The sequence below is a fragment of the Globicephala melas genome, chromosome 9, assembly GCF_963455315.2.
Source record: "Globicephala melas chromosome 9, mGloMel1.2, whole genome shotgun sequence".
Taxonomy (NCBI): Eukaryota; Metazoa; Chordata; class Mammalia; order Artiodactyla; family Delphinidae; genus Globicephala; species Globicephala melas.
This window is the reverse complement of record NC_083322.1, coordinates 12,730,967-12,755,564: the sequence shown is the minus strand read 5'-3', so window position 1 is coordinate 12,755,564 and position 24,598 is coordinate 12,730,967. Positions and strand designations below refer to the sequence as shown.

Genomic DNA, 24,598 nt, shown 5'->3' with positions numbered 1-24,598 from the left:
TTGTTTGATCTTGAAATCGCGGAATGTAGGGTGGCTGCTAGTTTGCTTGACATCTTTGTGCAAATTAGATAAAGGCAGCCTCTCTGACAGGGACATCTCCCGCATACCCCACCAGGGTGCATGTCTTGGCAAGCAGAGCAGCAGCTGGACTTCAGCACCTAGGTACCCTCGGGAGGTGCCCTTACGCAGTGCACAACCTGCTCAACTGTATATGTCTGCCGATGATATTCATGTAAAAACCTTTTCTCCCTTATATCTCCCTCTCTTCTTTCTTTTCCTCTTTATTCCACCCCGAAACCATCGACCTAGTTGTCCCTCGGATTACATTTACAAAGTGCAGTGAGAGGCTATTCCACGTTCATATGTGATCGACAAGCCTCTCCTTACGTTGTCCAGACAGGGAAGAGGTATTTGCTGTAGGATCCCAGAGTTCTGCAACAATCACCTCCTTTTATTCATGACATTCTAATTTGCCTCAATTATTTTAATCCCTTGCATATAATAGAAGCAGTTGGGTTCCTTGCCCACTGTGGTCTTCTAAAGGGCGCTTTATGTTGTTCATTGCTTTCTTCAAAGCACGTGCTCTTGGTGTCCGCCCTGTGCTGGTGGCCGGGGAGATAAAGATGAATGAGTAAGACAGGTCCCTGCCCTTGAGAAACTCATCATCCAGTGGGGGATCGAAGCGTGTAAATAGATAAATCACAGGGCATTGGTGTGCTGGCTGCAGTAGCACAAAGAGCTTAGGGAGGGAGAAGGAGGGGACGTTGAATGCCTGCTGCTGTGTGCTGTCCTGGATGCAGGGAGGCTTTGCCGAGGAGCTGGAGGTGTACCAGGTGAAAGACAGGCCGGGAGGAGAGGAGGGACAGAGTCGTGAGCGGACAGGGCATTATCAGGGCAGGGTGGAGGGGGGCGCGCCTGGCTAGAGCCTAGGGTGTGTAGTGGCTGGGGCCCAATGGGGGCTGGGACTTTCTGCCGGGAGTGTTGGGTTTATCCGGTGTGTGAAAGAGACTGCATTTTCTGGAATGCATTTTCCTTCTGGAATGCAGTCGGAGCAGCGGGTGCGGTGCGGAGGGTGGGCTGGTGGAGACTCCCATCAGACAATTCTGAGTTCTAATCCTGGCACGGGCGAGTCACTTAATCTTCTTGAGCCTCCATTTTCCTATTCATAAAATAGGGATGATGAGCATCATAGCTCCTACTTAATTGGGTTATAGAAAGGATTAGTAGGACAGTGTTCATAACAGAGTGTCTCGCTGGTGGGACAGGTACAGAAGCCGCGAATAGGTTACGGGTGGCTGAGGTGTGGCTCCTTCAACCCTCCCCGAGGCTGGACCGGACGCAGCAGCCCATCTGCTCATCCCGGCTGCCTTGCACGCATCTCTTCTACATGGGCCAGGGCATGAGTAAAGTTGGAAACCACTGGTCTACAAGGCTCTTGGCAAGTCTCTCCTACCTAGTAAGTCCTCAGCAAATGTGGGATCAGTCACTGTTTTTGTGCAACTATGATGGAGTGGACACAGAGGGGGCAGGCTGGATGCCAGGGACATTTCTGAGACAGAACTGGCAAAATTTGGTGACCAGTTGGATGTCAAGGAGGCGTGGCACCGCTAGGGCTGGGAAAGCCTTGGGGATGACTGTGGGATTTGTGATGTGGACTGGATGGGAGGTGATGCTGTTGATGGAAATTGCTATGGAAATGAGGTATGAATGTGTGTTGAAGAAGCGGAGACTGTCTGGCAGACTACTTTTTCTAGAAGTATTACCAGCTTAGGGAAGAAGGAACATAGAGGTGTGGGGGGATGTGGTCTGGGGGAGGGTATGGCATGCGAGAGACTCAGGATGTTTGTAGGCTAAGGGGAAAAAGACAGAGGAGTTGAGAAATTAAAAGAAAAATAGCGCATAGCACTTTCCTTAAACTTTGCCCCTTTGGACAGCATCTGTCCCACTGGAGGAGTGTCTGCCAATAATGGGCAGTGGGCGGTTGTCCAGATATGATTTGCAATAAGGTGCTGTCTAAATTACTGCACTCCACCCATTGCCAGGTTCCCTGCTGACAGTGAGCCAGGAATCAGACGATTCAGTCAGGTGCCACCACTTATAAACTGAAAATCAGTGGGGTGCAAAATGGATTACCATCAAAATCCATTCAGGTGCAAAGCCAAATTTTAAAACCCCTAACCTTTAAAAATGACACCTTTCCTGATTGTTCACAACGCGCTGACGCTGAGTTTTAACATCCCCCAGATAAGCAAGTGTCGATGGAAGCGTCTGCAGGAGGCCAAGGACTCCTAATCATGCCTTCCTTTTGGAATTTGCAAACATGGCGGATTTATAAATTCATGCTTTGGCAGTTCTGTTAGATTCTCGAAGGTGCCGGTTCTCAAACTAAAGTGTGCAACAGAATCACCTGGAGGGCCTATTAAAATTCAGATTGCAGGCTCTACCTCCGGGTTCTTGATTTAGCAGGTCTGGGGTCAGGCCTGGGAAATGACATTTCTAGAAAGTTCCCAGAGGATGCTGATGCTGTGATCCCAGGGCCACACTTGGAGGACCTCTGCTCTAAGATGTAGGACTATTTTGACAATCTGACTAGCAAAGCGTGCATTGATTGATAACGGCTTCTCAGTAAAAGTCCCACTGGACCAGGTGTTGAGTATGTCAGGGGGCTTCAGTTTTGTCCAAGAAATCTGAGAAGAGACTGGTTCAAGGAGATACAGATGGATCTGAGTGCTTTGTGTTCAGAGGTGAGGCTGGGGGGGCAGGGGATGGAGAAAAGGCAAGAGGCCCGCCTCTAGCTCAGCATTCCGCAAGACAGGACGTACTACGTGATTAAGGCCGAGGCCTGCCCTTTACTGGTCTGTGGGTGCAAACTCTAAACGTCTTTAGATGCCAAACTTCCTCCCTTGATATAAAAGTTGATTTTCCTAAGGTTAAACACACATGGCTACTACTTTCTTCACAAGCTGCTATCAGCCTAAACATTGACTCTTCCCACCTCTGAATGATGCCAGAGGTGTATTTTTCTATCTAAATCCATGGCGTTTGATTTTGTCCTACCCTCTTGCTCTTTTGGAGTCAAGGTTATTACCTTGTACGTGTAAAATGTAGGTGTCACCAGGCCCGATATGAAACAAGTCCCTTGCCCCAGGACAGAAAAATGGATCCTGGAGACTGCCCCAGACCTGGTTGCTGCCTCATTAACATTTGGTCTCCTGTCTCTCTTTGCCAGGAGAAATTGAGAGATGCACGTACATCAAATACCACTACTCCTCAGCCACCATCCCCAGGAACCTCACCTTCAACATCACGAAGACCATCCGCCAGGATGAGTGGCACGCCCTGCGTAAGTACACCTGAGTTTCTTTCTCTGGCTGTGACCTTTGGAGGGCGCGGAGACTGGATGCCCGTCAGCAGCTCGGTCCGGATGGACAGATGCACCTCCGTGTGAGACCTGTGGACAGTCTCAGAACTTGGCGGCAATCCTTAAAGTGTCGATGTCTGTGGGTCACAGTGGCCTCGGTTGGTTTTGATGGCATTGTAGCTTTTGAGGAGTTTGCTTCTACAATTAAAGCAAAAAACGACCAGCAGTTAGACGGTGATCAGTGGTCTTGCTTTGCCATCCTGGTAGGCATTTAAGATTTCACCTATCTAACCAAACCAACTCCTGGGATTCAAGTCCAGTGTGTCTCCAAGTTGCTTGGGGTGTTACTGTGGCAACCTGCTAATCTCTCTTGTGTTGTCCTCTGTACGGGGTAAGACCTGCTAAGACCCCGGTGGTGGTTGCAGGCAGCGTGGCACTGGGAATTTGCATGTCGGAGGGGTCACGAAGGGGGAGCGGCTGGTCCTCAACTTCCAAGTTTCTGTTTCCCCTAGAATGGTAGGCTTTGGGACCCATGATCGCATGTGATTGCTCAGAGAAGATCAGAGTATCTGCCTCCATTGGTTAGGGGAATTCTTGGTCAGGGATTCTCAGAGACTTAAATTATGATGAGAGGGTGACGTCATGAGCGGACACAGTTGGTTGGCTATTTTTACCTTTCTGCTCCGTGGGGATCCACCTGCTTGTCTGTGTCAGGAAAGTTCTCCTTCCTCACCAGCATTGTTCTTCACGTGAACACGTTCTTCCTCTTAGTAAGCTCCACGCTGCCTCTGGTGCATTTGTCACTTCTCCCCGATTCTAGCTATTTTCACATAATGTCACAAGATTAACTTTATGTTTATATGTGAAGGAGGCTCTTTGTTTCTTGATAACAAGGATCCTGTAAACTTTGAAGAAGGTCAAAACCATCTTTTTTCTCTTTCTTGTTGCCTCATTGTCTTTTGCATGTACGGGGCCCACCACTTTTTGGTTTGGTTTTAATCAAATCACCATAACTTGAAGTGGGGGTGGGGTGAGAGAGGAGTAAAATTAAACAGAGCAATCGTTCGTTGGTTTCAGGAAAAAGATTCTGACTAGGTGTCTGGATGAGTGTTACCTAATGCCAGTGGCCCAAAATGATGTAGGGCAGGTATGAGCAGATAGGAATGCGTTAACCAGATGGTTCCCCCCCCCCCCTTACAAGCTTTATCGCTGCTGGAGACACGAACCAGAAGCTGGGAACAGGGAGCTAATGTCCAATGGGCATCCTCAGGTGCTAGACATTGAGCTAAGCATACCACATACTTATTTAATTTTAATGTGAGATTTGCCTTAGGGACACTAGTAATCAGGGCTATTAATTTCCTTTTTGGAGGGAGACATGTGAAGAGCCAAGTATATAAATCCCTGACAATGACTGCTTATTTGTCAAGTTGCATTGGTCTAGGATAGTCGCTTAATAGACACCTACAGTGCATGTTCAAGATACGTGACAAGGCTGGTAGAAGAACCACTTAAATATAACTTAAGCAATGCAGTGGAGGGGAGGGGCGTCGTGGAATCTCAGAAGGAAGACGTTGTTGGTATTTCAGCTTCAATTCAGATTCACTCAGTTCAATCACAGTTACCGAGTTTTTCTGTGTACTGGGCACATGGTGGATACCGAGGCCACAGGGAGCTCTTTCAAAGAGCTCATGTCTGGAGGTGGAGGAGGGTGGGCAGGAGTGGAGAGATACATTCAGAAAGCAAATAATTACAGGGCAATGCCCTGATTACAATATAGTATAACGGTTTCATGCAGTTAAGGTAGTTTGTGAAAGTGTTTCAGCAAGAAGAATTATTCTAGCGTAAATTGCACAGATGCATTTCAAGGGCATCACTGAAAACATGTTACATGGTGTTAGCAAAGGCAGAGAGGAGGCTAATGCTAAGCTTTATGGCCCTTCTCTGAGCCCAGTGTCTCCCGGGTCCTTGTTCTGAAACTGGAGTGCCCTTAGGTTCTGCAAGATCGAGCGTGCAGGCTCTGCTGTGGTGAATGGGGGTGCTGACAGATCTATTTTTAAGTGATAAAAGCCATCTCAGCGACTGGTACATGCAGACGTTTTGGGCACCCCGTGTTGGGTGAAGTCGAGGCTCCCCTTTGGTGAGGGATTCATCTGCCTGTTTCACAAAGTGACCTGCTGGTCTGTGAGGCAGGCAGAGAACGTTTGCCGTTCCGAGAGCAGGCGACCGTGGGTCACGCCTGAAGCTGCTGCTGAACGTAATTGGCAATGTTGGCGCAATGGGGAGGTGTAGTAAATGTCAGTTTTAATTTTCAAAGGTCAGATATCGATGACATTAGGTGGGACATGGGCACATAAGCCCCCTTTGAAATTAAGTAGAAACTGTCAAAGATTAGCAAACCCCTATGACCAAGCTTTGGAAATTAAGAAAAAAAAAACAGACTCTGATTTCTTTACTTATTTGAGAGTCCTGTATTGTTTAATACTGTCAGTGGGATCAAATTCCTTTAATACTAGGTCGGTTATCGTTTTATAATTTCGTCATAATACCTTACATTCTGTAATTTTTCTCAGGAAGTAATTTTTGCCAAAGCAAAAATTTTGATTTTCTTTTTCTCCTGAAATACTTCTGGTAAATATTTTGGACTTTGGTTAAACTTAGGTTATACCTACATTTTCATCAAGAATTTGCATGTGGTCATGAAACACTGTTGTGGAAAAAAATGTTTTCAAAGAAGAAAAGCACCATTTGGTTTAAAACTATGCTGTGGGTTTTGAACAGGTAACCTCACCAATGGGAGGCTTCACTGGCTGTGAGCTCATTCACCTTATGGTCACATGAATAGCCGGTGAAAGAATAAAAGTATCTGTAGGTCGCTAGGTTTATAAGTCCAAGTGTAAAGAGCTAATAACCACGAGTCTGGGGAGTAAAGGTCGGAGAATCAAATGTGTTTGTGCACGTGTGTGTGTGTGTTGAGGGTGGTCTCTGCTATGGAGGTTTGAATACTGAGTTTTCTGGGTGATTTGGTGACAAGGTTCTGAATCTGCCTTGGATGATGATTGCAGATGAAGTGTTGGGTGTACCTGTTCCTCCTTCCCACCCTGGCAAGAGCCCCCCCCCAGAGAAGGCAGAACTCCTTCAATAGTTGGGACCGTGCCCTCAGTCCACCCAGACCTGACTGTTTGCCTGGGGCAGCCCACCTGGACTTTCCTCCCTGTCTGCTGCCTCCCATGAGATCGCAGTGACCCCAAGTGGCATGGGTCCGGGCTCCGTGGGCTCCGAGGGTGCACAGCACCCCTGATCTGGGTCCTCCTGCCCCCTCCAGGGCTGGAGCAGGGTGGGTGAGTATCGCTGGGCCAGCGAGGATGGGGCGGTGGCTACAGGAGATGAGAGTGGCCGATGCCACTCTCTGGGTGGGTGGTCTGGTTTCATGTTTGGAATATGACAGAAGCAGATTGGCAGTGGTCAGGGGAAGCAGGCTGGCAGGACAGTGACATCTTAAACGGTGCCACTTCCTCCTCTCACTAGAACACATCCACATGGGCTTTTCGTGCTCTGAAGTCCAGGCTTGGGTTGCTGTGTTTGTTTGGAGAATTCTGTGTCCTTGTGTCACCTTCAGGAACCCCTGAGGCCATCCCTAGTGGTTGTTCCTTTGCTTTCACTGTCACTGGTGTCCCTTTGGAATGCGCTTGTAGCACAGCTGGGGTCCTGGATGCTGCCAGTGGCAGGGCAGGGGGTGGGAGGGGTGCCTGGGTGGCCCGTGATGCGGACTGGGCAGCCAGGGTGCTGAGAAAGCAGGCTCTGGGGAGATGCTGCTGCTGAGATGTGGGTGCTTCTGCAAGGAGGAGCTGGCATGGAGTGGAGCTGGGCTTGGGGGGCTGCTCCAGCAACCGGGGCTGAGGGAATGGGTGGCGGGGGCACAGTGGGGGGCCTGCCTGGGGGCTGCAGGGCAGGTACCCACTGGAAGGTGTGAGAAGGGCAGCCCTTTGTCACCCCCCTGGTCTCCAACTCTGCTTGTCAGGGACTCTGGGTAGCTGCTGACGAGTCTACCCCAGGGTCCAAGCCCTGAGGCTCCAGAGTCGTGTGCTTGTGAGCTCAGATTCTCTCCTTCCACTTAGCGTTTTCAAGATGCAGGTTTCAGCTCACAGTTGATTGCCCCTGGCAGTGGGAATCAGGGAGTTGGGATTCCGCTTTCCTGCAATCACATCCTCTCCGCTATCTTTCAAGAGGCTGAGAGCCAAGAAAGCTCCAGGTTTTTTTGTTTTTGTTTTTGTTTTTTTTAAAGCTTCCTTCTGTCAAGACTGAAAGTTCAGCTAATTAAATTGGATGGTCACACAGCACATTTCCAGCTGGCCAGGGAGGGAGGGAGAGATGATCTCCTCCCCCGACACACCCCCCCGCCATCCTCCTGAGGGCTCACTCCCCACCCCCAGGGACACACAGACACAGCCTCACACAGTAGCTTTGCAAAGTGGAATCAGAAGCAATATGATATGTAGTTAAAGAGGGACAGAGAAGAGGAGGGAAAGGGCATTGGGGGAGGGAGGGAGCAGAGATGGAGGCTTTGTGGAGGAGCGAGAACGTGTCAGTGGATGTGCTGCTAAGAGGGAGAAGCAACAAAATTCAGAACTGTCTTGTCTAATGCACACACCTGAGTGACACACTTGGATCCCTGACCCCGAGACTCCTGACCGCCCACCGTGGAGGCCTGTAGCTTAGCTCAGTCTGGGGGTACCAGCCCCACTCAGGCTGTGCATGGTGGGAAGCCCAGCCTGGTGCCGAACTCTTCTCTTACTCTGCTTGGCCAAGCCCTACCCGGTTCCCCCTCTTCTAGCCTCTTCCGTAATCTCTTCCACACGCTCCCCTCTTTCTAGGATTAGCACGTCCTGCCCCTAAACCCTAGTCTCCCCGGTGCTAAGACTCCCTCCAGCCACCCCCAGGTACTGCCCACCTCCTGGGTCCAAAGCTGCTCCTTGCCCCTCCCCGCTGGCATTGGCCTTGGCCTTGGCCTTGGACTTGTGTTGGCTTCTTACCCGATGGCGCTTACCTTCTCCTTTCCTGATGGACTGTCCTGGCCCTTCAGGACCAGCCTGCTCATCTGCCCTCTGAACTTTACTCCTACTCAGACTTGTGGCCTCACAGCCTAGGAGTTGCCTAGGTTTCTGGTCCCTCGTCCCCCAGCCATCCCTGCTTATGGCGAAATGAATGTGGTAGACCCAGGGGGTTGGGATGATGGTAAAAGTAATTGTAACAGCGATAACTGCCTCTTGCAGATGGGGTAACCATGCCAGGCAGGAAGGGGCTGCCTAGAGGTCCCTTCTTGGCCTCAGAAGGATCTGAGACTCAGGATCCAGGTCTGAACTCCAGCAGACACCCTCCAGCTGTTTTTTCTTTGTTTTTGGCGGATGTGACGTAAAACAGCCTAATGAGGTAAACATCCTAGACAAGAGAAGCTTCGGTCCCCTGCAGTGTTGGCTATTTTCCTTCCCCTGCATCTGCCTCTGAGCCCAGCCAGTGTGAGGTTCTCACTGTGTGCAGTCTGTTGTGAGCTGCCTCTTGCTTGCAAGACTGCCATCCATGGGGGTCATCCCTAGCAAGAAACCTCCCCAGAATTCTGGAAGCTTGGTAGCACAGGAACTCAACTGACAGAGCATCCCCACATGTCGCTTGGTGTTCTGAAGTCTTTGCTTTTTGCAACCCATCCCACGTCTCTCTGCCCCCAAGCCCTTGCAGGGAACATTGTAAACCTTTCAGGATACCCAAAGCTTGCAGCCCAGAGGCTGCCCTATGCTTGTCCTCCCAGAGCTCCTATGGTATTTTTGCAACAGGCCAGGCAGAGAACACACACCCCTTAATGTGGCATCACACCTACACCTGCTCTGGCAGCTGTAACTCATGCCAGGACTCCTTTCCTTCACAGCTTTCCCTGCCTGTCAAAACCTACCTCTTGGGCTTCCCTGGTGGCGCAGTGGTTGAGAGTCCGCCTGCCGATGCAGGGGACACGGGTTCGTGCCCCGGTCCGGGAAGATCCCACATGCCGCGGAGCGGCTGGGCCCGTGAGCCATGGCCGCTGGGCCTGCGCGTCCGGAGCCTGTGCTCCGCAACGGGAGAGGCCACAGCAGTGAGAGGCCCGCGTACCACAAAAAACAAACAAACAAAAAAAACAAACCTACCTCTCTTCTGTCCCATTCCCTCAGGCTTCTGCTAGACAGCACACTTCCTAATTGGATGAACTTTTTTAAGGTGTTAATGTCTTCTTGGGTTACCTGTCCTGATAGCATTGTTATTTTTCAGGAGACTTCACCCAAAGGCTGATAGTGAGGTGTTAAAGGTCATGTGGAGACACTTTAAAATTGTAACACGTGTAGCTGTTGACCCCACCTACTTAAATGGTGGCCTGGCTAGGAACCAGTGGCGGAAATGGAGTGGACAAGAGGGAGAGTTTAGTTTTGAGGCGGCCTTAGGAGTAGGGAAGGGAGGAGGCCTGGAGTAAGGGGCGGGGTGGAGTAGGGCACAACCTTTTCTGTTAAAGATAGCCAGGTACTGAAACGAAGCTGAGAACCACTGGGCTGGTGTAACTGCAGTCTTCAAGCCACAGTTCATCTGAATGGGCAGGTCCAATTTTGTGCTGGGAATTAGTTGGAAGTCTGGCCTAGAGGCATTCTCTTAGCTTCTGCAGATGGGAAGGTGTTTTCTTCTGGCCGAGCACACCGATCTGGACACCACAAAGGAGACCTGGGTGCAACCCCACTGGCATCCCTCATCCATTTGTTCATTTACTCATTCAATATTCATGGAGTGCCTGTTCCGTGAGAAGCCCCGGGTTAGGTGCTGGAGGAGATATTAAAAGGTATCCTGCTTTCCAAATTGGATGATATATTTCCAGGTGCCAACTGGGCAGGGGATCAAACTGCTTGTTGCTTAACGTTTATCGACTACCCAGAGTGCAGGCTAACGCGGCTGACACGCACACATCATGGGTCCCGACCTCCACGTTTAAATTGGCAAGAACTCATTGCAGGGGAAATAAAGGCAGAACGTAAGGCAGAACCACCGTATCACAGAGGCTTTGGCCTCTGTGGGAAAAGTGGGGATGGTCTAAGATCTGCTTTCTCTGGGCCCTCTAGGGGAACTGTCCCAGCTCTAGGTGCTGAAAAGGAAGCTCAGTATTGCAGGTGATTCATCTTTCCAACAGCTCAGACAACAGCAGCTCACTGTGCAGGGGAGCTACAGCAGTGAGGGGGAGAAACAGGACCCGGAGCCGAGTGTTCCAGCGGGCAGGGGCAGCTCAGCAATAGGGAATCTGGGTTGGATGAGACACGGATATCTGGGCAGCAGACACTTGTCATCAGGGCAGTGGGTCAGCAGGTATGAATACAGTAAGTGGTGCTTTGGGGTTTCAGGACTGCATGATCCAATAGGGAAGAGGCTTGGCCAGGAGAAGGCAGGCACTGGTTCCCGAGAAATCTGGGACATTAGGGAGTTAGAATAAGAAATAGAGAACAGCAGCTAGGAGAGAAGCCCAGTTTTAAGGTCAGGGATACTATGCCTTGAACAAGAATGGGGCGTGATCTTAGAGCAGCAGTCTCAAACTGTGATCAGGATGGGTCCTGGGATTTGGAGATGAGGCTGCTTCTGAGGATGGTAGGACTGCAGGGGGAGGGTAGGGGAAGAGGCATCTGGGAACCAGAATCACTTAACAGAAAAAGTAGTCAGGTTCTACATTGTGTGGTAAAGGTCCTATCAGAGTCTAGTCCAGTGCACCTCAAAGGTGGTTCATGGACCAGTAGCGTCTGCATCATCTGGGAACTTGCTAGAAATGCAAACTCTTGGGCCTCAGCCCAAAGCCACTGACTCCAGATCTCTGTGGGTGGGGCCTAGGAATCTGTGTGATTCTTAACACATTAAAGCTTGAGAACTCTTGGTCTGGAGGGCATTGAGGGCAGGGGGCTGTGGTGGTCAGTGAAGGCTCAGGAGAGGAGAGAGTGTGGGTGGGCTTTGGACGGGAGCTGGGAGAGGAAATATTGCATTTTGCACCTCTCACGCAGAAGCAGGACTTTTAAGTTATTTTGTTTTTAAGTTATTTGTATGTCGTGTGTTGTCTGTTTCTACTTGGTTATAGCTTTGGTAATTTAACTTTTCCATATTTCTTTCTGTTAATTGAATAAAACAGCATGGAAGAGGTGAGGTGTATTTTCTTTTTTCCCCCCATTGTGGGAGCATCGTCCTGTTATCTAGCCTGAAATCTCTATCTTGTCTCTGCCATGTTCTCCTTTCAAAACGGACTTCAAGCTAGGGGACGTGGCATTGAGTTCCAGCTCTGTCGCTCTCTAGGTGTATGACCCTGGGCAAACTACATGAGTGTTTTAAACCCAGTACAGTCGTCTGTAAACCGGAGGTAATACTACCTGTCTTGAGAGTTTTATAAAACTTAAATGATTCATGTGAAATCGGTCAGTAACTCTGGAAAGGCTGATACCAAGTAGCATTAGGTGCAGTTATCGGAGCACAGCTGTGCGAGGCACTGGGTTCCCCATAGGAAATGGGGGAAAGGCTCTAAAATGATACTTCGTGGACTTGGGGGCTTTTCTGTTCAACTCTGTGCAGCCTGTGTGGGTGAGTGTGCCTCGTGTGTGGCTGTATGTATTGGTGGGTCTGCTGTGGGTTTGCTGTCTGCACAGGTGTGTGTGTGTGTGGGGGGATGGGAGCTGGCATCGGGCGTCTCCAGTGTGGGAGTAGAAAGTGGCTGAGCAGTGTTATGTGCTGAGTGGCAACAGTGTGGCATATTGTGAAAGGAGTTTAAGAGCAGAGAATGGGATAGTGCAGCAGAAGCAGCTCTCTAATTTATCAGTTGTGTCCAATAAGAATGCAGTTTAGACCATAACGTGAGTCTCTAAAAGATTTACATGCTGAGTGTCTAAAAAGTAACATTTCCGGAGCTTTGAAGATAAATACACTGTGAGTACATTTGTATTGAAATTGTCAAGGGAAGTATGGAAATGATTGTCTCCTAACTGTTGTAGCCCAGCCCTGCCTTCCAGGAAGGCTGCGGTTTCCAGTATGTACTATGATGAGGTCCTTTCCTATTCCTGAAAGGAAAAGACACATTCCCAAAGAGGATACTCTGAGAGTGTTGGCGGTATAGGGAAAAGAGGGTCCAGGAAGAGGATAGGAGATGCTGTTAGGGTGGGGTGGGGGAGGTGCTGGAGGCGATATTCCTGGGAATTCCTTGTTTTCAGCTCAGTGCCCACAGTGGGCCATGGGGTGGTGCTGGCTGTGGTTGGTCTTGGTTTCTGCCCTTCCCTGTTAGCAACTAAGAGGGACGAAGAATTGCAGGGAGAATGAGTTGGCCTTGGAGACAGCTGGTAACCTGCCAGCTGGGAGAGGGGCTACACAGCTGCCCCGCCTGAGTCCCTCTGGGAGGCAGAACTAGAACCCACGCCTTTGTGAATGCCAAGTTCACTCTCTTTCCTCACTCCGAGGGTCCCCCCACCACCACCTACGTCTTATTGACATGAGACAAGCCTACTCACTTTTTCTTCTCCTCTCTCTGCCTGCTTTCACAAATATGCTTTTTTTTTCATTATCCCAGAGGACAACTCTAATTCGTCCTCCAGCCGGCCCTCCCCCACCATCAGCTCCTTCCCCTCCATCCCATTGTCTAAAGTAAATGAAGAGCCCCTCCCCGTGAGCAACCAGGAGAGGCGCCCCCCACTCCATCCAAGAGCTCTAGTATTCAAAGGAAACGAAAGAAAGCTGTTTATTTTCCGCTTCTCTGTTTTTCTTTTTCATTTAATTACTGGTATCACAACAGGATTTTTTTCTGTTGCTTTTCATTGCAAACTTATAGTATTTCATCTACATTATGAGTTAAACAGGCTTTTGTGGACTAGCCTAGAGACCCAATCATCATTTATAACAGATATGACTTCCCTGGACATGGTTTCTGAATTCCAAATAACTGACTTACTAATGAGGTTTTAGAATAGAGCTCATTTCAGAGCTGGAGACCGTATCTTCTACTTTCTAGGCAATATGCCTCTGAGTGGTCTTGCGGCCTCCCGTTTCTACATCTGTTGTTCTTAGGCTGGATCCCCCAAATTAGACACCCTTACTGGGGTGACAGCTCAGACTCCCCGTCCCTTGTTCTCAGCCCATAACCAGCTACTGATACAAAGTTAATTCATGCCCCATGATGTGTCCTGTGTAGGCTTAGCTGATATCCAGAAACCCAACCACAAGACATCAAGCATCCTTGATGCTTAGGTATCGTTCAGTCTCAGGCCCCACCTCTCAGTTCACGTTGGTAAATGAGGCTATTCATGTAACGTTTCCCTGAGGCTCCTTGCTTGGGCATCTGGTACCACATTAGAAATGAGCAGTTGGAGTGGGGAGTGTGTGTGTTTGACCTTCTGAGGCTGAGAGGCTGCTAAACATGGGTGTGGAGGTGACACCGCTTGGGACGGACACAGCGTTCGTGTTCCTCACACCACCACATCCCACCGCCTCAGTGTTGGAGCATCTAGATGCTGCACGGTTGCCGGGGAAACCAGGAAAAGGAACTGTACAAAAGCGACCTCCTCCCTAAGCTCCTGGGCACGCCCTCTTGGGGGTGGGGGTAGAGGAGAAGGAGGGGTGCGTTCCTTCTGGCTCTGTGTGTGTGTGTGTGTGTGTGTGTGTGTGTGTGTGTTGGGGGGGGGCAATGCTGACACCCAGCCAGCACCCGTTCCCACCCCAGCCTGGCTTTTTCCATGTGTCCTGTTAGCATTACATTCTGCTACCCTCCCCTCGTTCACATTGCCATCAGCTCCTGCCCCAAAGGGATCGTTTCATTTCCTGGAAGTGAAGATGACTTCTCCACTTCAAAAAGAGTAGGGACCTCTGGTTTGTGGTTAAGGTTTGAAATCCAGCTGCTATGTAGCTTGGCAGAACTAACAGAAGTGTGCAATTAAAAAGATTACTAACTCAGCTCCATTTCCTCGCTAAATTCAAGGAGAAGGGCTGGGATCCTAAGTGTTTACAGTTCCCCATCGGAGCTTTGGGGCCCTGGCTAACGAGGATCCATCTTTGGTCATTCTTGGAATGACCCGGCAGGCTCTTCATGCCTGGTTGAGGGCCTGTGGTGTGCACAGCATCTGAACCGGGCAGTGAAAGAGGGGCTTTACCCTAGAGGACATAGGGCAGTGGTATCGCCTTGAGACAGCAGGGGTCGGCGCTACAGGACGTGGACAAACAAAATGCTATTAGCAACATCCACGGGAGGAAAAGGTCATGTCAGCCAAGGATAACGGGGCAGGAGTAGTGGCATTGAAATGGGCCTGAAATACTTCATTTGTTAAGTTTATTGAGTTCCTACCATTTACTGGGAACTGTTCTAGGCACCAGATGAAAGAACCAGCAATTCCTGCCCTCATGGAGCTTGCCTTCTATTGAGATGGTAACTCCCACTTATTGGTGAAGCCTTAACCCGGGCCAGCGGCTGTATTGCATCCCCAGTGTGCATTATTTCACTTAAACCTCAACTGTCTTCTGAGGAGCGTATTATTATTATTACAGCTTACTGATAAGGAGACTGAGGCTTCCAGCAGTTCAGTAACTCGAGGGAGGCCACGTAGTGTGAGTGTTATGACTTTATGATCCCTTAGGAATTTCATCCATCAGCTCTGTCTGGGATGGATGGAGAGGAGTCTGGACTCCGAGGGGCTTTCTGTGATGTTCCAGGCCTGAGGTCACGGTGGTCTGGACTGGACTCTCAGCAGTGGATTATGTGAGACTTGGTAAAATGAGGGGAGGCCACCCGCTAGGTGGGTGCGCTTGTGTAAGTGCTTTATGGGCAAGGGCTGAGATTCTGATCTGTAGACAAGGTCTGAACGAGCTGGTCTCTAACTCACTTCCCTACAGGGGCATGGAGACTGTCTTTATTTTGAGAACAACTTTATTAGCGCTAACTATGGGCTGAGAATATGGAAAGTAAGCTTTCCTTGAACTGTAGGGAAGAATTAACTATATTTTGTCGAGCTTACATTTCTCTTTCTGTGCGTAGAAATAAGGTATATTCATTATATCCAGAGCTAATTCAACGTTGGCATCTAATAAATGCATGAATCCTACATCTCTTTGGCCTTCAAGTCTCAAGGCTAACAACAGTTTTCGTTCTGTCATTAAACAAGACCTCTTTGATCATGGTCATTAATCTATAAAAATTCGTTTTTGTATATATGTTATATTTAAAATAAATTGAAATATACCAATCTCTCTGAAACTGTTCTTGAGAGAGTAGAATTGTCAACTGTAACACAGGTCGCAAGTATACCAATTACTCATGAACTCAGAGTTAAGAGGATAGTTAGATCTTCTTCCATCTTTAGATATTTAAACTGGGTTCTCATCTAGGGATCGCAAAGGGGGAAAAAAATCAATGAGGATCTATTACTTACTCTCTGAAGAGGGGTTCTTCTGCCTTACCCGATTGGAGCTGTGAATAATTCAGCATGATCCCAGGCTCCTTTTTCCTTTCTTGAGGTTGAGCTTATTAAAATCGCATGGCCAGAAGACACTGGTGAGGAAATGGCTGCCACCCTCCATCTCAGCTGTCAGAACCCCCAATCTCAGCCCACTCTCTGGGGACACTGGGCTGCCATCAGCTGGGGATGTCCCATGGGTGAATGAAGAAAAGGAGGAAGAGCCGCTAAGTGTCTCCTGCACGCGGTAGTTTTTGTCCCTTCTCTCAGCGGCCATCCTGGTAGTGGTGGAAATGGGATGCTGTCTCCGTGTTCACTATTGATGAACTGAGTCATCCCTGTCGGCTGCCTCATTAAGTATTAAGAGTTCACTGTACTCTAGGTAAGTGCTAAATAGACAGGGCACCGTTTTAGAAGCTGTCCAAGACTAATCCATCTCCTTCAGTGAGATACGAAATCTCTAGAGAAAGCATCTAAACGAAAGAGTCAATTGATTACAGTCAGTGCTATGGTGTTTTCTTTTGGGGGGAGGGGAAATCTGATGACGCTACAAAAGATTTTTTGAAATAACTTTTGAAAGTGCTATGGTTCTATAGGAGCATTTTTTTTTTTCATGAGTCAATATATAAAGTTTCTAGGACCAACTAGGATTCAACTTGGAGGCTGAAAATGGTGGGAACCAAATGAGACTTTTAAAATCCTATCGACCCGGGTCAGATTTATTTAAGCGTTGTCAGGGAGATTGAAACTGAATGTGAAATCTGATTAATCGTAAAAGGAAGGAGGAAATCTGAGACGGACATCGTCACCAAGCACTATTCTGGCAGCAAACATTTGCCCACCATCTGAATCTTCCTTTGTCTCTGGTTGTAATCCTTCCCTCTAACCACCCACCCCCATCCCACTTCCTGTTCTTCCTCATTAGGTTAATGTTTTCCCCTCCTCCTATTTTCTCTCTTTTTCATCAGCTTATTTCATTTCTCCTGATGCTCAAGATAAAACATGATTATTATAGAAGACTTTGATAGGAAAGTATAGAAGAGCAGAAAAACCTCATCTGAAATTCTACTACCAATAGACAAATTACTGTTACTTCATATATCCTTCTGCATTTCTTTCCATGTTGTAAATCATACTTTTTATATAATTTTTTATTCCAATTTTTATTTATAATTATAGGCATTAAAACTTGGCATCAAAACGTCTCATAATCATAATTTTAATGGCATCATAATACTCTACCATATGGATATTCATAATTTACTTAACCTTTCCTTTCAAGTTAAGTGTTTATGTGGTTCTAATTTTAGGCTGTTATAATGTTGTAATGATAAACCCTTGTGTGTAAATCGTTAACCATATTTTTGATAATTTGTTGAGGATAAATTTCTATAACAGGAATTATTGGCTCAAAAGGTACATACTTTTTTTTTTTAGTTTTAGTTTCTTCACAAACAATGACAAATTTCCTTTCAGAAAACTTGGGCTAGTTTCATCTTACCTAAATTTACCTACAATGAAAATTCTTTTTTCATTCAAGTATATGCTAATTTAATTGATGAGAAATAGTAACTCGTTTTTGAAATTGTCATTACTATGATTATGAGACAGGTTGAACTGGAAGAAATGGTTATGTTTCTCCTTTTTCAAGTTCTCTCTTCAATTGCTTTGTCTTTCCTATTCCTTACGTTTCCATCTTACATGAATTAATCCATCTTCAGGATGTATGTCACTTGGCTCCTCCTCTAGTCCCCCCACCCAACCCCCCCCCCCCTTAATCCTTTGCTGCCTCTTATAGATTTCCCTCTCAAGGCCGGTAGGTTGACAACTCCTGGTTTACAGGTACCAAGCCCTCACAGGTGTTCGGAAAATGAATCCCAGTAGCTACTTAAATGGGTTCAGGAACACTTTGGATTTTATGGCTCTGGGAGTTGGTTAATGTTTCGGGCAACTCCAAGAGAAATGAGACCTTGTGTTGCTCAAATCTGTATGTCCAGCACCTGGAACAGAGCTGGCGCACACAGGAGGCAGGGTGCTCGGTGCACATTTGTTTAATGAAAGGGCAAATCCTTTTCAAGTTTGAAGCTTCTTTGCAGTGATCTGGCTGTCCTCACCCACAGCCCTATCCCTGATCTCAAGAAAAGTACAAGAGGGCTGCCAAGCAAATTTGAAATTAATCTACGTTTTGCAATTTGTACAAGAATATAATTAGATTCCTTCTCCAGAGGTAATCCGTTCATGTAATCAGTGACGGTAGTTACTCGGCATGGAGCCTTAAAAAATTGCTGATGCCTCATGAAAATAAACACTTGCCTAGTAAAATTCTGTGCCCGGTACTAGCCATCTATCCGTTTTCTTTTTGTATGAGACATGGTATCTCCTCTGCAGCATGTCCACTTAGAGACAGAAGCCAGGTCTGTTCCCTGGAGGCTGGGAGGGCCCCCCTCAGTCACCACACCTGTGAGGTGCAGGGCTGCTGCTTTCGGTGGGAGGTGCAGAGCGGCATGGCCATCACCATCAATCAGGTATTTCTCCCATGCTGGCTACCCAGTGCTCACATAATTGGCCATCTGATACAGTCAGCACTGCTTGTTGCTATACAGCTTAACTCTTTTTTTTTTTTTTTTTTTGAGTAGAAGTGTAAGCATGAATTAAGCACCAATTAAACTCGTGTAAACAGGGGAGCAACTTCCTTTCTTCCTCCTTGGCTAACTTTGATTTTTCGTTCTCCTGCCAGAAAGCTTTCCCTAGCCCTGGGGTGTTGTGAGTCTTCAATTATCCTGCTTTTAACGGCAGGCAGGCCCGTGCCCAGCAGGGGCCCTGAGCCTCCCCTCCAAGGCCTGTGCGGATACACCAGTCAGGCCCCAAACCCGGGAAGCAACAGGTTGGTAATGGAGGCATCACGCCCCGGTTGAGAAAAGCTTGAGAAGGTCGTCTGAGCACAGCTGTCAGCTGCCCTCTCTAGTAACCAGGGGGAAAGTGATGATGTCAGTTCCCTGGGCTGGGAAGTTCTTCAGTGACTTGGAACAGATGGAGGGAGAGTGTACTGATTTGCACGTGGTGATCCTGGAGGAGTCTGTCAGTTCTGAGATTAGTCTCCATCCTCCATCCTCGGCTCTCTAAAGGAGGTTGGGTGCCCCTCCTGTATATCGCTTTCAGCACACTTTGTACTATCGCAGTCATTTACCGTAGTGCTTGTCTACCCTAGGGCAAGGAAAAGGTCTTATTCACCTTTTAATTCCAGGGTCTAGTGTGGCATCTGGCACGTAGTAGTCATGAAAAACAATTCTCTAATGAGAAGAAGCTAAGGAGTGTAAGAGTGGAGTCGTTGCCTGCAGGGGCAGCTCAGAGCGTAATGGTGCCGACTCAGGACTGTTGAAAGTAGAATTTATATTGCTGTCAACTGGGTGAGCTGTGTTTTGAGGAAGAATTTTCTCCATTTTCCATATTCACTCCGGAAACCTTTCTCCAAGTGATGGTTCCCCAGAGCTCTTCCTCCATTTTCAGGCTGGTCCTTCTCACAGGTTCCTGTGCATCTCAACACAGACAGACACTGGGAGCTAAACTGTGGGTGTTTTAACTCCCACGTCCTACTAGGGTATGTGTTCTGCCAGGGAAGAGTCTTAGCCTCTGGTCACACAGATGCTTCCAAGGAGCTCAGTGTTTGGAAAGTCAGGAGCACTCTGACTTGTACCTTTGCTGGTCAGAAGGATGTTGAGAATTCCATGCATCCCTGGGGGTTCTCCACCAAATAGTACTTCTCCCTTTTGAAAAATTGGCAGCACGTTGTTCAGCTTCTTCTTTTTTTTTTTTTTTTTTTTGGCGGTACGCGGGCCTCTCACTGTTGTGGCCTCTCCCGTTGTGGAGCACAGGCTCCGGACGCGCAGGCCCAGCGGCCATGGCTCACGGGCCCGGCCGCTCCACGGCATGTGGGATCTTCCCGGACCGGGGCACGAACCCGTGTCCCCTGCATCGGCAGGCAGACTCTCAACCACTGCGCCACCAGGGAAACCCTGTTCAGCTTCTTTGACTTCACTGTGCCTCTGTCTGTATCCCATGAAATAGTCCCCCACAGAATTTCCAAACTGTGGTCCCAGGACCAGCAGCCCCAGAATCACCTGTGTGGGCTTGCAAAATACCCGATTTTTGTCCTGCCAGTTCAGACTACTGAATCAAAATTGTAAGCAGGGCCCAGGAATCTGCATTTTAACAAACTGACAGTTATTCCTATGTGCTAGCTAAAGTTGGGTAACTCCTGCTCTAGGGCATGGGGAGTTGGTCTGCCTGAGATCAGTGGTCCTAAAAGATGTCTGGTCCAGATGGTGCCAAGGGATAGTAACTGCTTCCTTTCTACAGCCTGCTTCTTGCTGATTCATAGTTATATATAAAGCTTGGATATGAACTGTTGGGGTTAGAGTATGAATAAGATGGTGCAGCTGTCCTATATTGCGTAAAGTCCAAGATGTCTGCATTCATACATGAATCACTTTAATACACGGCACACTGGGGCACATCAGTGCCATGAAAGATGGGGAGAGGAGAGAGCGTTTTACTGAGGTTAGGATGATCTGGTGAGAGTTTAATGGGAGGTAGGATTCAAATTGGACCTTGAAGCGTGGCTAGGACTTCCCAGGCACACTCGGGAAACAAAGACTGTCTAGACTGCTGGAGCCGCTTGAGCAAAGTCCCGGAGGTCAGGAGGATGCTGGGATGTCCCGTGTGGCTGGAACGGAGAATGCACCGAGGCTTACTCATGGGGAGAAGAGACTGAAGGAGGGGTAAAACGTACATCAGGACTCTCTTCTGTTTGCCCAGGGTAGCCTTGGAACATTTTCTAGTGGGATTTGATGTGATCCCATCCTCTGGGTACCAAACCTGGTCCACGTGTTTGCATGACCATTCTATTTCCCCACGTTTGGGTTCACAAAGTCCTTTATTCCCTTTGTGTCATCTCACACCCCGCGCCCTCAGAAGAGCTCTAGGCCATCTGCGCTTCTGTTCTATGTGGCAGAGCCGAGCCTTGGTGAGAGAGCAGAGGACAGAGAGAGAAGAGACATGGTTTGGTCATCCCTGCGTTGTCCACGCTACTGGAGGGACAGACGTGGGAGGTGACAGTCCACGACGGTGGGTGATAGCAGAGGCATTTCTATTTGGCTTTGCAGTGCACGGCGTGATTGCTGGCAGCAGGAACAGATTTACCTTCCTAATTAGGCGAATATTCAAATGAGCTGGCACTCCCTGAACACATGCCACCGAATTGCAAGGCCCTGTCAAAGAAATCGTATCCATTTTCATTTCAGTATTAATTATTTACATTAATACTAGTTGGAGTACTCTGGGGCATTAGCAGTAAGAGATCCCCATCATATTGGCTTCTATGGCAAATGGGCTCCCAGCTGTACATCTTCATTTGTGATTGAATTTTTTATGAAGCTGGGAATAACCTCTGTCAAATTCAGAATCATTGAATCAAGCCTTCTGATTTATTGTAGTAAGGGATGTGTTATAAATTATACTGATAATAGTTTCCTGGTTTAGAATTCTTGCTCGAAGACGGATTTCTCTGTGTTGCAGTGTACACAGTAGGCTGGGAAAGGCCATTCGTGGTTCTAATTCCCTTTTGAATTTTAGTTTCCACTAAAGTACAGTCAGATGTAAATGATGGGCTGTACTCTAAGCCCATATGTGGATAGAGCAGAAGTTATAACCGTCAATAAAAGCATTCATCTTTCACTTATTCATCTCATCATGGAATTTTATAGCTGGAAGCAACATTGGAGATCATCTAATCAAACTTTATCATTTTAGTGATGAAGCCCAGAGAAAGTTAAAGATCTTGAGGCTGAGGTACTAAAAGTGTGTTTGTGGGGTACAGGCTAGCCAAGGGTAAAAAGAAAAGTGGATGGGTTAACAAAACCAAACCAAGCCCTAAAAACCCTCTGAGGATAATGCCAGGTTGCTTGTCTACATATATTTCAGTCACCATACTTCCTAGGGGTCCATGATGGAGAGGTACTCCTACTTGTTCCTTAACAATTACCCACTGAGCCCCAAGAAATTGCCAGTTACCCTCTGAGGTCTTGGAGTGCGCTCGTGAACAAGGTGGGCATCGTCCTTGCCATTTGGATCTTACATTTCCCCTGGACACACTGTGCTTGTCTGCTGGCTTCAGGCCTGTCTACCCAGCTCAGCCTTCCGGCTCCTAGGTGTGTGATGTTTCTTAAGCTTGCCTGCTGTTTGGCTGTCTAATGAGAGCAAACAGAAGAGCACAAGAGGGATTTTTTTTTTCTCTCTGTTTAATCACCAGCAAAAGTTGGACTGGATGAGAGCAAGAGAAAGAGCAGAGCTGCAGTGATGTTCTCTGATTCCAGCTTCTCAGCGTTCTCTGGGAGGCTGGCCAAGCAAACGCCCTCACCCAGAGGCCGCTGTGCATGTTGGGAGAGACCGGATAGAGGGAGCTCGGATCTCAGGAAGGGCTTGTATGGAGGGGGAGAGGAAATGGAAAGGTTCCCCAGCATCTCTGACTAAACCACATGCAAGTTCGGGAAATTACGGAGATTAGGTGGAGAGGAACTAGACAAAGGGAAAGATGGGAACGAGCGAGGGGAAAGCAGATGTGCGAGTGTGTGTGTGGCGGTGGTGATGCGGTTACCAGAGCCCCTGAGAGGAGTCATGAAAGCCCTGAGCAGAACTTCTCTCTCCCCTGGGCACAGGCAGACATCACCCGCGGGAGGGGAGGCAGGCGCTGGGGCATCGTATCTGTGCCCTGTGCACATGTTGAAAGAAGATAACAGAGCCAAGTCAACTGCCTGGGGCCTGCACCTTTCCCAAGATACAGAAGATTATTTAAAAGGGATTGTCTCTGTCCGTCCAAGAACAGTTGCAGCGTATGGGATGGGTGAAGAGCTAGAATAAAGTAATCCAGGATAAGGGAAGGCCTGGGAAAGAAGCTGATGAGACACGCCTTGAGAGTGGGAATACTCAATGAGAAAACTATTAAAGTAGCAAAAAATAGGTAAATATTTATCTGATGCTCTGACAGGGGAAAGATTTTCTAAGCTTAAGGGAAATCACAAAGGAAAAGACTGATAGGTTTGTCTACATTCAAATTAAAAACTGTGCAGGCCAAACATTAATAAAATCAAAAGGTAAAGAAACCTGGGCAAATACTTGCAACAAACACCAACAGATGAGACATTAGCTTTCTTAATACAGTAAGAGGGCATGTACATAGATTCAGAGCCCAATAAATAAATGTGTAAAGGATTTGACGAGGTTGCCTAAAAGAAGTCCACATTTCTAATAAACGTGAAAAGTGTTCAGTTTCACCAAGTAATCTGAGATGCCAATTAATATAGTAATAACATATCTTTCTTTTGCCAAACAAAATTAGAGAACTCTCCTTCATCGTTGGTGTGTCTGATATCAGCTTACTTGAAATATATTTGGCTGTATTTATCAAAAGCCTTAGCATGTTCCGACCCCTGGACTAAGTAATTTCACTGGTGGCGCAGTGGTTAAGAATCTGCCTGCCAATGCAGGGATCGTGGGTTCGATCCCTGGTCTGGGAAGATCCCACGTGCCGCGGAGCAACTAAGCCCGTGCGCCACAACTACTGAGCCCGCGAGCCACAACTACTGAAGTCCGCGCATCTAGAGAGCCCGTGCTCCGCAAGTAAGAGAAGCCACCTCAATGAGAAGCCTGCGCACTGCAACGAAGAGTAGCCCCCGCTCGCCGCAACTAGAGAAAAGCCCGTGCGCAGCAACAAAGACCCAACGCAGCCAAAAATAAAAAGAAAAAAAAAATGAAAAAAAGGGCTGCTATCCTAAGGAAGCAGTCTGAAATACACATAAAGTTCTATATTCAAATTGTTCATCGCTAAAAACCAGTAATGATCTTAATGCTCAAGAATGGGGGGAAAGGGTTAAACAAAGTATGCCTCAGTCATATGGTAGATGATGCTGTAACCAGTACGTGGGATGTTTCTGCAGAATTTTTAAAACCATGAAGAAATGCTTACATATTGGATGTTAATTGAAAAAAGCAAAATGCAAACATATGTAGACTCTTTCCAATTAGAATGTTACAAGGAACTGTATACGCACATGCAAGGAAAAGGGCTCCGAGGAGATAACCCAAAATGTTAACGGTGGTTATCTCCTGATGGTGGGATTATGAGTGATTTTTTTTAAGAGTTTTTTTTTTTTGTGTGTGTTTATTCCTATAAGCATGCGTGGTTCACTGAAATAAAACAATAACAGCAAGAAAACCACGTACTTTATTTGAGAGTAAGAAGAGGAGAGGAGGTAAATAGAGCACCGTGAACTGGGGAATGGGGTGATGTCAGTGGAGACACATAACCAGGGAGCTGAGTCAGCAGGTTGTGTAGCTGGTCCCCAGGGTTGGAGCCCGGGAGTAGCGCATGTTGTAGATGCAGGTAAGTCACAACTGGAAGCCCAGGAATAGATCTGAGTCCGGATTGGAAAGGCCCTACTTCTCTGTGGAGGCAAAGGGTGGTCTGTGTTATAACCTCCAGGGCCTGGGAAGAGAGACCACCAGGCAGCCCCTGGAAGGTTGGTGCCCGTCCTCACCTGACTTGGGGTGTAATAAAAGCCATACTTGTGATGTGTCTTGACTGTGTAAAACCTGCACCCCGAGATTCTCTGACCTGCAGGAACAATACCTGTGCTATTCAACTGAAGTATCATGGACCAGGTAGGGAGGTAACATTGCAGAGAAAAAGTGCGCAGACCAGGCATGTGAAGCCCCATTGCTG

General features: G+C 47.8%; 1 protein-coding gene across 4 annotated transcripts in view; it reads left to right on the top strand.

The window, feature by feature from the left end:
- The window catches only part of TMEM178B (transmembrane protein 178B), a 375,974-nt gene that overhangs the window by 118,144 nt on the left and 233,232 nt on the right, over positions 1-24,598 (top strand). For all 4 annotated transcript variants that reach the window (XR_009565248.1, XR_009565249.1, XM_060305223.1 and 1 more), the window contains one exon: positions 3,230-3,343. Coding sequence is in view for 2 of the 4 variants with exons in the window: in XM_060305223.1 (XP_060161206.1) it covers positions 3,230-3,343 (114 nt within the window). In the remaining 2 variants the exon portion in view is untranslated. The remainder of the gene's footprint in view (positions 1-3,229; positions 3,344-24,598) is intronic.